This window comes from Coptis chinensis, chromosome 2, assembly GCF_015680905.1.
Source record: "Coptis chinensis isolate HL-2020 chromosome 2, ASM1568090v1, whole genome shotgun sequence".
Classification (NCBI taxonomy): Eukaryota; Viridiplantae; Streptophyta; class Magnoliopsida; order Ranunculales; family Ranunculaceae; genus Coptis; species Coptis chinensis.
Window position 1 is genome coordinate 46,631,316 of NC_141457.1, and position 14,223 is coordinate 46,645,538.

A 14,223-nucleotide genomic window follows, 5' to 3' on the forward strand; every position below is an offset into this window, starting at 1 on the left:
TTAGGTACTGTTTGGATTGCTGCTCATCTTCAAAAACTTCGGAAACCCCTTGTCTCTGTAAAAACGATTTAATTTTTAAGCCTTAAAAGATAAAATTTCATTTGTGTAAATTAATTTCCTTGAATCGGTTGTTTCATTTTGTGTAAAGGTGTCGTTAGAATATATTCAAAGAAAGTAAATGAATTCCGGAACTATCAACAAATTAATCTAATACTATCACTCTGCCAGAGAATTTCGATTTGGATGATGGGTCTTATAATAATGAGATACTGCTTTACTTGTTGGAGCTTTACTGCTCTCCTCGTGCGTTTCTTATAAGACCACCTATTCTGCAACCATCAACAGATACAGAACCATCACTGTTCAACTTTACTGTATCATTATCCAGTTTTGTCCATATGCATTGGATTGGATGCTTAGTTTTGAAGTTGACTAGCAGACCTAGTCGGTTCATAATGCTTCGGGCTTCTACAGAATCTTGTATTTCCTTGATCTGGCCTTGTAAGTAGAGCTTCATGTCCTCTTGCAGTTTATCTCTGACAACTCCCCAAGGCTTTGAGGTGTTTCTAAATCCTCGAAAATTCCTCTCAGTCCAAATATATGAGACAACAGCACATATGTAGACTTTAAGGATTTCTGATACAGTAGTGTTCTTACTAGTCAACATTAGTAGGTGCATCCATTCTCTATTAGAGTTTGAGTGCTGGAAATTGAGATCCAAGCTGCTTTTCACACTATTCCAAATTGATTTGCTATATGAACAATCAAAGAAAAGGTGCTTTTAGTTCTATTTGGCATTGTTGCAGAGGCAACATTTCGAGGCATGCAACACTTTTCTCTTGATCAATCTATCCTGGGTAGGGAGTGAACCTGAGAATAGCTGCCATGATGTAAAAGAATACTTGGGGATGACCAACTTTCCCCACACTAGATTGAACCATCTAACCTTTTCTCTTGGATATCGCAGAGCATTATAGGCTGACTTGGAGGAGAACTCTCCGTGCGGGTCAGGGGTCCAGTAGACTTTGTCATGAGACATGAAGTTGTTAATTTCTGTCTTGAGAATACTCTCTTTGAGCTGTGAGTTTGGAAGAGAGTGTACAATGCCATTCCAGTTTCCATTGGTGATAAGGAAGTTGACCTTAGCGTCAGGTGGAGCTTGTACAAGATTCCTAACCATTAGATCGTCAAAGAGAGGGGTTGTAGTGCACCACAAATCATACCACAATGATGTTGTGTCTCCATTTGCAATGCTGTATTTGATGAATCTATTAGCTTCAACTCTAGTGTCAAGAATATGCCGCCATACCTAAGAACAATCCTTTGGTATAGGCATAGACCAGAAACTCTTGCCCTTAATGTTCTGGTTCCAAACCCATTGTGCCCAGATACTCGTTTCATTAGAAGCAATTTTAAAAACAAGACCACAGTATGAGGCCGTGTTCCAGGTTTTCAAGTCTAAGATACCCAAGCCTCCTTCCCTCTCTGGCGAGAGTGGTGATGTCCTTCCGGCATGATGCATTTTAACTTCCATTCTTTGGGCCACTCCACAAGAATCTATGACATATCTTGAAACTTGTTCTAAGGCGGTTATGGGTAAGACGAATGTCTTTGACCAGTACACATGGAAGCTAGATAGAACTGATGTAATGAGCTGAAGTCTTCCTGCGTGTGATAGTAACTTAGATTTCCAATTTGAAATTCTAGTAGTTACCTTCTCCACTAAAGGTAAGTAATACCCAGCCGAGCTAAGATTAATGGCAGGCCAAGATAAGTAACAGGTGGAGTAACCAATTTGATATCCATTGAGTCCGCGAGTGCTTGGCTTTCATCAATAGTGGACCACCCGTCAGCAGTGTAGTCTTTTGATTGTTGATTTTCAGACCTGAAACACTTGTAAATATGTCAAGAATACTCTTTACTGCTTGCAAAGAGCCTTGGTCCCCTTTAAAGAAGAGTAAAAGGTCGTCTGCAAAGCAGAGATTCACAATCCTTGATTTCTTGCACTTCAGGTGGGCTTTGATATGGCCCGCATTAAAACCATTTATGAGAAGGGAGCTCAAAATCTCCATCACCATCACAAAGAGATATGGTGAGAGAGGGTCTCCTTGCCTGAGCCCTCGCTTACCTTGAAAGTAGTTCACAGGTGAACCATTTACAAGAATTGAGTAAAAGGTTGTGGAGTAGCATAGTTTTATCCATTGAATCATACGAGGAGGGACAGAAAATTTGATGAGCAATGGTTCTATCACCTCCCAACTGACTGTCATAGGCCTTGCTTATGTCTACCTTCAAAGTGCATCTAGGAGACACACCCCTTCTTGTATACTTGCGCAAAAGCTCATGTGAGAGAAGTAAGTTGTCATGAATATCTCTTCCTGGAACAAAACACTTATAGGTAGTGTTTGAGATAACTTTGGATAAGAGAGGATTGGATAAGAGAGGCTTTGGTTTGTTTGAGATAACTTTGGCAAAACACTTATAGGTAGTGTTTGCAAAAACAATCGGTCTGCGATCAGAACTCTTGATGAGGTTCGGGACTTTAGGGACCAAGCATATGAAAGTAGAGTTGAGCCCTCTAGTCATTGTATTAGTTACAAAAGCATACTTAATAGCTTTAGCAAAGTCAGAGCCAACTATGGACCAACAAGACTTGTAAAAGTATGCATTATAACCATCGGGTCCTGGAGATTTATAGTTCTCCATACTAAAAAGGGCCTCCACAATCTCCTTTTCATTGATATCAGAACTCAAGAAAACATCATCATGTAAGGTGTCCCTAACATTGAGATTGGCAAAGAAGTCATCATCAAAGTTGGAATTTGAAGGTTCCCCCAATAATTCCTCATAGTGAGTGGTAATCATAGAGACAACTTCAATTTGTTTGGTGCATACTTGCCCTTTTGAATCTTCAAGTGACCAGATTTTGTTCTTGCCCTTTCTTTCTTTGACCATTCCATGGAAATAAGCATTGTTCCTATCTCCAAGTATAATCCAAGTACAACCTGATCTCTGTTTGATTTCCTCATATTCCATATTGAGCAGGTTACAATATTCCTTTCGAGCTACTTGCTCTTTAGAGATTAATCTAGAGTTAGTAGGTCGAGACTGTAGTTCAGTTTGAATAGAGAAGAGGATATCTCATGAACCTTCAGTTCTGGCATGAATGTCTGAGAAATTAGTCTTCGACCAGTCCTTAAGCACTCCCTTTAATCTTTTCAGTTTTACATTAAGCACAAGTATAGGGTTGCCACCGATAGTCTGTTCCCAAGCATTCTTAACCACTTCATGAAAAGAATTATGCAAAGCCCAGGCGTTGCAAAACCTAAAAGGATACAAAGATTTCAGCATATCAAACCATGATAGAACTATAGGAGTATGGTCGAAACTCCTTTGCGGCAAGAAGGAGGCTTCAGAGGGTCGGAAAGATACTACTTCATTGTAGATTAACCAAGCATCTGTCTATTTTTATCCTTTTCTACTTGGACCTTGAGTTGATAGTCCAAGGGAAAATAGTCAGAACGTAAATCAACCGGACCGGTTGAGTTAACGCTAGATCAATAAAATCCTCCATATCCCGGGGTGGACGGGGAGCACATCCATACCGTTCCACAGAGGACAAGATACTATTAAAGTCACCGCAGACGCACCAATGCATAGTCATGGATGCAGAAATAGATACAAACAGACCATAGAGATCTTCTAGTAATCTTAGAGTTGCTTGCATAAACAGTAGTTAAATGAAAAAACTGATTAGTGGGTAGAAAAGTTACCTCACAGTGCAGCATTTGGGATGTCTCCTTCAAGAGATTAACAGAAACATAATTACTTCTTTCCTTGCCCCTTGGGCCTACCTCACTTCCTTGCTGTGTTTTTCTTGCCAGAATTTTGCTACTGAGAATTATTCTTCTGGTGAGATTGTTGAGATGGAGATTGACCATTAGCCTTGGCAAATGGAGTAGCCTCTGGAGGGTCCACGGTCGTCTCTGTAACCAAGTGATCATGAAACATCTCAATTTTGGTTACTTCGGTTGCAATTGGTGTTCCACTGATTAGTAGAGGGTTGTTCACTACATTCATGTCAGTGAAAGCCTCCTCACAACTATAATGCTCTTGTTCCTTCCCCGAGATAACAGTTTCTATGTTGTCTGCTTCCAAGGTTGAAACCATTTCAGTAACCACATCAGTGAGCGCATGTAGAGTAGGCGTTACAACAGCATTACTTTGTGGGGACATATTGTACAATGAAAAGTCCACCACAAGGGTTGATGAGTTAGGTATTACTACCCTCGGTTGATTGATCAAGCTAGAAGGAGAACCAGTTTGACTCACTGGTGTTTGTACAACACCGCTGCTGTTTGATGGAGGTACATAAAGAACTAAGCTCTGAGCATTGGCCTCTGCGGGCACTGTAGGTGAGTTTACAGCCATTGTAGTAGCTGGTTCCTGTTCTGCCTCAGTCGGAGGGGGAACAGTAGCACCTCCCTCTTGAGGTGTGGTTGTTGTTGTTGTTGGTCTCCTAATCCATGTAGTGTTGGTGGATTTTTGAGGACACCTTGTTGCATTATGCCCAAACTTGTTACAGTTGACACAAGAGAGTGGTTTCCAAACATACTCAACTGTTACAGTAGCTTCTCTCCCTAAGCCCAACTTGAACTTCAAAGAGGTAGGATATTTTGCATTAACAGGAACCTCCACACATACCTTTGCAAAATCTAATCTTTGCTTCTTCTGTGTTGCTTCATCCCAGCAATGAGGCTTCCCTATTCTACTAGCTATAAAACTAATACCTTTCTTAGTCCAAAGTTGCTTGGGGATGTTGTGAAGCTTTACCCAAATAGGAAGTGTACTGACACTCTTCCTCTGGATGTCTAAGTCCTCAGACCAGGGTCTGATCATGAAGATTCTTCCTGCAACAAACATGGGCCTCCTTCAAGAACCAATTGTCTGTCTGATGAGTCCAGAAACTTGAAATAAAACAGATCTCGATCTGTTGAAATTTCATAGCTTGCTTTTGTTTTCCAAACCCTTTCAAGAGTTTTCTTCACCAAGGGTAAAGGCATTCTCTTGTCGGCAAAGAAACCCACTAGATATTCCTTCCAAAGTTCAGTGCCTATGTCCTGGATATCAGTTGGGACTTCTACTACATCTTCGACATCTGAAATATTGAAACATTCGAGCTTACCATCCTCTACACTTGAGCTCGAGCTTATGTTTGAGAACAGAGAGCTCCATGTAATTGGAGCTCTAGTAACTTCAACTGTTTGCACTCGAGAGTTGAGACTAGTAATAATCAGTGTACTCTTTGATTTGATCGAGGTTGAAATTTGTAAATGCATCTTGCATCACACTTGTGTGTGTAATTCACTTTAAGTTAGTGCACCTCATACCTATATCAATTTTGCACATAAGAATAGTCTTTTCACCTGTGTGCCTATACCGATTTTGGACAGAATCAGATATCTTCTATAGCCACTCTATACACAAACGCACAGACAGACGTAAACACACTTTCTTTTTTTGTTTATTTGAACAATCACGTATTGGAATGATCACTAGCTGTTCAATAGGTTTAAGAGTTACTCATTATGAAAATTTACATTCTAGGTATGTTTGCAGTCGCTTAATTCTAATTGATGGCAGGTTCTGAAGAGTCACGGGCTTATTGACGTAGAACATGAAGAAGCCTATGGTGACATCGCATTGTTGTTGGCTCCACTTTCAAATGCCAATTTTTGAGTTCTCATTCATTCTCTAATGAGCCTGTTGGGGCTTCATGTTCTAAGGTAAGGTTAAAAGACAGTCCTATGAATCACAGATTTTTGTTAATCTTTTGCTGGGTATGATTGATTTGGGTTATGTCTGCTTATAATTTTGTTAGGATCTTTGTTTTTGTCATGACAAACAATGCTCCCTTCTATGATTGGATGATATCTGAACATACTTTTCCTACTTGGTCGTCTATAACTTAGACATTTTGTAATTGGTTCATTTTGTTGAAGATGGTCTCAACTATCATGGGATCTATGCCTCTTAAGTTCACTATTGTTGTGCATGTTTATGCACTACAATTTAGTATCTTTTGAAGGTAAAATGTTGTTGATATTTGAAATAGATGCCATTATGTCAATGATACCAATGTATTATTGATCTATAGCTCTTCCTGTACAATATGGTAGCATATGCAGGAAATGTCTCGTGGTTATTCATATGTTCCAACGTTATGGAATTGGTGGATTTTTCGGTGAATAGTGTCCATGGCGGTGACATTGTCCTTGCTAAAGATGTATGGTTTGCAATTCTTTTCTTGCATTCCAGCATACATCCGTAATAGAAGACTAAGAGATGGTATAATAGTTTGTCCTTGGGTACAGTACAAGGTCTCACCTGGCAAGATCTGGGCAATGAGCATGGGGGCATATGTATGTATGAACAATGCAGCTTTAAACATTTTTATTTTTGTTATTTCACTTGTTTATGCATGCGGTTGTGAAAACATCTGTATAAATTGTGGCTTCAAGTAGTTTTATTTTTGACTTACCTACTTCTTTGTTTTATGAGTTGCAGTGAGATTTCTACAGAGATAGCAAGGGCGTCTCACTCTCATCAAGAGGAACTTCGTGCATTTCTCGGGAAAGGGAAATTGTCGTACATAGTAATTTATTATATAGATCTAAATCGAGGCTAAAATATGTAATTATTCTCTTCTTTTTTCTTTATAATTTTATTAAGTGTATTTTCTTTTTCTTGGAACGGGAGCAACAGGTTCAGTTTGCTCTCTCTCTCCCTTTTTTTTTTTTTCGAGATAAACCATCCCCCTATTAAAGGCTGAAAATAGAGTTTACAGACTTAAGATTACATGGAGGGTGTCTACCAGGAATTTGTTGTGAGGCTCAGGAAGCCAGACCATGAGCCAAACAATTCTCAGTATGATTTAACCCAATCAAAAACATACTTATCCAGCCCTGAAACTAAGGTAAAGATATGCTGAAAAATAGAAAAGGAGTTCCACCTTAAAAGAGATCTATTACAAGCTTCTAGAGCTGGTATCAGGGATTGACAATCTCCCTCCAAAATAACAAAAGAAAGGTTTAATCTGAGGGCCAACAAGATTGCAACTTCAGCTCCAATCATTTTTGCCTGCTCTGGATCACTTGTAGAGAATCTTCTAGTGGCAGCGCCCAGAATGACTCCCTCCACATTTTGAACAACTGCCCCAACAGCCGCACTAAAATGAGATCTGTCAAAAACAGCATCAAAATTAACTTTAGACCATGGAGAGGAAGGTGGAGACCAAGAGCTGATATTAAAAGATATAGACAGATCAGAATGGGATATAGAGAGAAAAGTAGAGCTATTTCTTTCTCTCTTCAACTCAGACAAGTTCAAAATGGATTTCAAAACTATAGGCATGCATTCCATCCTAGCCAGCCAAAGTTCATATAAGAGATAAAGACATAGATAGCCTCTTCTGCAAATATCTTCATCCTTAGAGGAGCACTAACAGATGAATTGATTTATCCAGTCTTTAACTTTCCAATCAAGATGAGTATTTATGCATTGGAGACATACCACATCATTTTAATCCATTTACAAGTGAAAAAAACATGAGAAGCAGTTTCTATACAGCTTTGGCAGAATAAGCAAGAAATATCTCCTTTGAATTTTAACATGTGTAGGACATCCCTCATAGGAAGTCCACCCATATATAATTTCCAAATGAACAACTGAGTAGCAGCATCTAAATGAAGCTTCCAATGCTTTTTCACAGATAAAGGATTGAAAGAGGAAGAAAAAGATATATTATATTGCTTGGTGAGAAAGATAGAAGCTGATTTAACAGTGAGTTCACCATTCTTAGTAATAGGCCAAATAATATGATTAGGGGATCCTGATGGTCTAATCTGGATTCTGTTGATGGATTGGATGATTTGAAAGGGAAACAATTCTCCCAATCGATTTTGATTCCAGGACAGGAGAATAGGGGAAAAAAGAGAGCTAACTTTGAGGTCAAGAAGAGTTGGGTCAGGATCCAGCAAATCTTTGAGGATAAGAGGTTTACCCAAAAAGGTGAGCCAAGGATCATTGTAGATAGAAATGGAAGAGCCAACTCCAATATTCCATAGAAAACCCTCTTTGATCTCTTTCAAAGTTCTGATGATGCCTCTAAAGAAATAAGAGGTGTCCCTAGGGAGACTTTTCATATCAATCATATTCTGCCATTTTGGATAAGTTTTCTTAAATAACAGAGCCCATTTGGACAGCTCATCCTTAATCATCCTCCAACAATGCTTGCTGATCGGAGCTTGATTAATATCCCTTGCTTTCCTAAACTTAAGACCTCCATTAGATTTGCTTCTACATAATTTGTCCCAGCTGATAGTATGATAGGCATGAGATGATTGAGAGCCATTCCATCAGAAGTTTATATTAAGCTGATCCAACTTATTTGTAATCTTACAAGGAAGACGATAGGTACTCATAGCATAAATGGGCATTGCTTGGGCTACAGCTAATATCTATCACTTTGCGGTATTAAGATTGAGTTCTCGTTTCCGTTCGGTGTAGGCTCAAGTCTTTACTCACGTATTCGTGCGTTTTGCTCAAGTAGGGATTCGAACCAACCTAAATTCTAGGACAGCGTACAACTTTCTTATACTCTAAGTAGGGAAACTAGTGAGTAAGTTTCATATTGGATTACTAGCTAAGTTTAATTTTGTTGTTTAAATCCTACGGACGCTTAAAATGCGAAACACAATAAAAATGAAAAAGAACTAAGAATTTCGTAAGATAATTCAAAGAGAAAGAAGAGGTGGAGGATAATTCTACTCATGCGAGGTCTTATTAACTTCTCTTAAAATCGGATTACTACCTTCTCTAAGCTGTTTTGGGTTTATTATCAAACCCGAACCGGCTTGAGCGTTGATCCCTAGCGAGATGAACTCATCTCTAAGTCCATTTCTCTAGCATAAGAAGTTGAACTGGGATTTCATCTCTGAAATCCCATCTCAACTCCTGGACTCATACAACATAATCCTGTTAACTATGAAAATAAGAGATTGGAGAAGACTCGCGCGCGCGGCTAGCCCAGGCATGAAAAGGGAGGCGCACGCGAGTCCTTCTTAATTTCCAGGTCTCAAGTTTGGCCAGACACTACCATTTTGGGGTAGTGTGCTATATATGCCCTTAAGTCCAGGCAGTGAATCCTATTTCTAAGAAATTTCTACGAATCCTCACATGAGCATCATTAACCCTCCAACTTGAAGAGTTTTAGCTCATGATCCTAGGATTGTTTTAAAACTACAAGAAAGGTATGTAAAAGAGAGATGAGAAAAAAGTAAACAAGATGTAACAACCTGTTTTACCTAATGAAGAAAGTAGTTTATTCAAGAACTAGAAGTTGGTTTTCACCATTAACATGTTACAAGCTTTTCTTCTAAAAAACAAAACTAAAAACTAAAAGATAAAGACAAGGAATGAAAAGGAAAAAGAGTCAAAGGAGTAAATGTAGTTAATCCCCCCTTGTTTTGTTTTCTTGCTCTATATGAGAGCAATCTCCCTCCATCCCACGTGAAACATAAATCACATTTAATTTCTTCTTACCCACACATTCAAAACAAGTGACACCTTGTTTTGTTTTGATTATTAGCACCTAATCATATCTAACCTCATCAATTACATGCAAGGTGTCACTTTTGCACTAATTATTTGCTCCTTTTGTCTTTTTTTGCATGATGACTCATCAACTCTTTTAGGCCCACATGGTGGGTCCATGTGCTGTGTCCAGTGGCGGTCTAGTCTTTTGACATTTTTGCAACTTCCCGCCTATGCGTAGAGTTCATCGCACTGATCGTCTGAGCAGCTCACTTGTCGCATTTGGAGTCCTGGTTCAAGAGATATGAGCTTCGGCAGTTTGATGCTTTTGTCCACGTAATCCCGTTTCTGACTGGATTTTGTACTGTTTGAGTCTTTGGGCTTTAGTCCGGATTTGTTGGGTTTCACGTGGGCTTGATTGGAAAGCTTATGTATACTCCCTATTCCATGCTTAAATGCTAGCTTTATCATCATTTGTACGTTAGTTGCTCCAATCTACAAAAGCACGAAAATGAGATTATTTCATGATTATTAAGCACAAAATTAACCGAAATGTTATGTCTCTATGGGGCTTTATAGTACAGTTTTGGGTGCTTATCACACTTTTCCCAAATAGCACTTTGCTTGTCCTCATGCAAAGAAGAGACATTAAAACAGAAAAGTGGCCAAAATTGTGCATTCTAAGCTAAGTCTCGTTTCGTAGAGTATGGTTGCATTGACCGTATGCAACAAGGCCTTAAACCACTAGGAATTCCCTAGTGGACGAGTTATAGCCTTGTGAGAGTTTTCCAGAGAAGATACTCACAAACTTCATTTATACTACAACGACTCAGTAACAAAAGCTTGTTTCCTAAATTAATCTCAGATATCTATACATCTCCTTAGCGGAGAATGAGGATTAATTCCTTTGAAACTCAAGTTAATATGCATACAATAATTAAAACATCTACATATGAACATGCATACAGTGAACTTTACATTGAAATGCACAAGCAGGGCCGTTTCTGGATCCTTTGGGGAGCGTACCTAAATGGGTTCTCACAGGTATGTGTCGAAACACAAATTCGCTCATAATTTTTCCACTCAGGTTTTGCTAACTCTAGTGTGCAGTGGGCGCACGTTTCCTCACATACTCGATGACAACAGAGGAGCCGAGGTCGATCAATCACATCTACTACTTAATATCTCACCATTCTACTCCTAATTGAGCTAGAGGTCTTTATTAGGTATTGTGGGGATTAGGTGATAGTGTAGAAGAAAATGGAAATGGATAATCAAAAAATGATAAGTATGAGAGAATAGGGTCTTCAAGATATTTACACTCGAGAAATCCTTGTTTTCTTTTCCTGTTTCTACCTGAGTTTTCCTACTTTGCTCTTAAGCCTTTGTACTTATTTCATTTTGTTTTATTATTATTATTATTTTTTTTTAAAAGGCTTAAGAAACATGATTCTATTTTTTTTCCCCTGAAGCAGGTAACTAACTTTTATTTGGGACAAGTGTTTCTCTTTATTTTTCTACATTTCATCCTATTTCTCATACTCATCATTTTGGTTAGTTCTTTATTTGGGGTTAATAGATGGGTAAGGAATTTTTGGTGAAAGTGAAAGGTTTGATGAAAGGTTCAGTGGAGTGACTAGCGGTAAAATTTGTAACAGGTAAGAATTTTTAGCTATGTCGATCCAAAGAAGGCCTAAATTCTCGCCTAGAACTCGGATGGTGATCAAGTAAGTCGACGCGTGATTTTCTCTATTCGGAAAAACTACTCCTTTGTGTCATCACACACATATCACTCATGTCGAGGCTTTTGGTTAGAATCTCACAGGATTGATAGTTTAAGTAGACTAACCGTGGGTTCTAGAAACTTACTGCTATGTACAATTGATGATACTCAGTGCATGGATACTCATGAAAAGATGTAAAAACTATTGCGTACGTATTATCTTAAGTTTCTTAAAAACGAATCCTAATTCAAATGCTAATGTGAGACTTCTAGACAATTTTCATCATTGAAAAGGAAACAAGACTTTGTCACTAAGTACATTTACTAACAAGAAAATAGAAACTATATACAGCCTACAAGTTGCCTAATTTTTGCTACAGGTTTAAAAACACCCCCAAATTGAATGATACTTAGTCCTCGAAGTAAAAATAGATAAAGAAAGGAATTACCTGATAACCGTGAGCAAAATTAGAGCTGGATTGCTGGAACAGAAAGTTGTAGTAACATAATATATTATACAGAAAAAGAAAAACAATAACACACTATATACAACTATATACAGTTAGATATATGTACAATTCCCTACTCAGGTTTACTATCCAGGATGTGGTGATGGTATGGCGTCTTCTTTAGTGAAATGCATTTCCTTAGCATCGCGCGAAAAGATAATCCTTTGCCAAATGGTGGCCCATTCTTGTTCACCGGATTCGTCTAAATGTTTCAACATTTTATCATCGTCCGGATAACAATGAACATGTCTCAAGTACCGTGCAGGACATTTCCATTGCCTAAATCTTAATGAACGAATGATTTTGTTTGCTAGGCACATAGAATCTACCTTGACCCAGTCATGAAAAGTAGCTAAAAACTGTGGAAAATGTGTCTTCATGATTCGGCAAGCGGTTACAGGTAAAAGTATATACTAATCCCGAACAGTGCGAGCTCATTTCAGATTGGAGATAACACAGTTTAAGATATCAAAGAATGCATGACCTTGGGCAAGCGTATTGAAGACTACATATGGAACATCATTGGCGGTCGAAAAATGGCAATCTCCCATGATGTTCAGAAGGACAAACAACATCACATTTCCCACGTTCATGGTGATAAACACCCAAAACTGTGATATTATACCCCATAGAGACATAGCAATTTGGTTAATTATGTGTTTAATAATCAGGAAATAATCGCAATTTCGTGCTTTTGCAGGTTGGAGCAACTAACATAAAAATGATGATAAAGCCAGCATTTAAACATGAAACTGTGATATTATACCCCATAGAGACATAGCAATTTGGTTAATTATGTGTTTAATAATCAGAAAATAATCGCATTTTCGTGCTTTTGCAGGTTGGAGCAACTAATATAAAAATGATGATAAAGCCAGCATTTAAGCACGAAATAGGGAGTATACAGAAGCTTTCCGATTAAGCCCAAGTGAAGCCCAACAAAATTCGGACTAAAGCCCAAAGACTCAAAAAGCGATTGAGAATCCAAATAAACGGGATTACGCAATACTTGTAAGCGTCAAACTTCCGAAGCTCATATCTCTTGAACCAGGACTCCGAATGCGACGAGTGAGCTGCCCCGACGATCAGTGTGACAAACTCTATGCATAGGTGGGAAGTTGTAAAAATGCTAAAAGACCGGACTGCCACTGGACACTGCACATGGACTCACTAGGTGGGCCCACAATATTTGATGAGTCATCATGCAAGTCAAGACAAAGGTGCAAATAATTGGTGCAAATTTGACACCATGGATGAAGTTAATGAGTTGGTTGGATTTAGGTGATAATTGTCTAAAAAAATGAAAGGTGTCAAATGGGGGTTAGTTGTGGATAAGAGAAAAATAAATGAGATGAGAGTGTTTCACGTGGGAGAAGAGAAAAAAGCTCTCTTATGTAAAAGGGGGCTGTTTTTAGGGAGTTGGCTAGCTTTTACTTCCTTGACTTTTACTTTTCATTTACTTCCATGTCTTTACTTTTGGTTTTAGTTTTTAGTGTGAAGAAAACAAAAAGCTTGTAACTTGTTAATGGAGGACTACACCTTCTAGTTCTTGAATAAACTTTCTTTGATCCTTAGGTAAAATAGTTGGTACATTTTGTATTCCTTTCTTCTTTCTCTCTCTCTCTTTTAGATATCTTCTTATAACTTTTATTTTAATTCTAAGGATCATGAGCTAAAACCCTCCTTTTGTGGAGGGTTAGTGATGCTTATGTGAGGAATCCTTTTTTATTGTTTTTCTAGATAGTTGTTTTGGAAAAACAACTAGACTTACATCCTATCCCAAAATGGTAGTTGGTGTAGGGTCTAGTTAGGAATCAAGGTGATGATCTTAGAGATAAATCATTATTTGGGTTCCACATGCTAAAAATATGATATTAGAGATGAGTCATATTTTTAGGGATCAAAATAATCTTGTTAGGATTTGTCTTTGAGTTCTAGGAAGATTAAGTTGCAATAATCTAGAGTTAACAATAGAGATCGTCTTCACATAAGGAGAACTAACTCTCCACACCTTTCCTAGAAATCGATTTTCATTTTATTTTAGTTTGCATGTTAAGTAAACTTAAAAGCTAGAAGAAAACTAAGTAGTTAGTATCAATTCAATCATAATTTAAAAACTTACTCACTAGTTTCCTAAGGAGCAAAAACAAGTTGTAAGTTGTCCTAGACTTAGGTTGGTTCGAAATCCCTACTCAAAACTATGCACACGAATATCGTGAGTAAGAAAAAATCTTTGTATTCATACTTTGCCGAAACAGAGAATCAAATCTCTAACATACTCAAAAGGTGAACATCACATGATCATGCTAGCTAAGGGAATGGTGATGTCTGACCATCTGCCAAGTTTAGTTCCTTCATCTTTAATTTCAAGACCATCACCGTATGCTGCGCGAAAAG

The 14,223-nt window shown here is 38.2% G+C and overlaps 1 protein-coding gene and 1 long non-coding RNA gene across 2 annotated transcripts; one reads left to right on the forward strand and one right to left on the reverse strand.

The window, feature by feature from the left end:
- Nucleotides 1–787: 787 nt before the first annotated feature.
- LOC147516277 (uncharacterized) lies at nt 788–3,036 on the reverse strand. The gene is made up of 3 exons (XM_086593203.1): nt 2,129–3,036; nt 1,792–1,885; nt 788–1,309 (listed from the first exon to the last, which is right to left on the reverse strand). Exons 1-3 carry the CDS (start codon nt 3,034–3,036, stop codon nt 788–790), a joined length of 1,524 nt encoding a protein of 507 aa, XP_086449329.1.
- Nucleotides 3,037–3,695: 659 nt separating this feature from the next.
- LOC147516278 (uncharacterized) lies at nt 3,696–6,768 on the forward strand. The gene is made up of 4 exons (XR_015213633.1): nt 3,696–4,415; nt 5,644–5,786; nt 6,189–6,422; nt 6,568–6,768. It is a non-coding gene; the product is annotated as an uncharacterized LOC147516278 (long non-coding RNA).
- Nucleotides 6,769–14,223: the final 7,455 nt, after the last annotated feature.

Excerpts from the sequence above, each read along its gene's own strand:
- LOC147516277 (XM_086593203.1), bottom strand. The coding sequence starts at position 3,036 with ATGGAATATGAGGAAATCAAACAGAGATCAGGTTGTACTTGGATTATA. Across the intron at positions 1,886-2,128 it reads ACCTGTGAACTACTTTCAAG|GTCTGAAAATCAACAATCAA; the intron begins GTAAGCGAGGGC and ends CAAGTGTTTCAG. Across the intron at positions 1,310-1,791 it reads ACTCAATGGATATCAAATTG|GTATGGCGGCATATTCTTGA; the intron begins GTTACTCCACCT and ends GATTGTTCTTAG.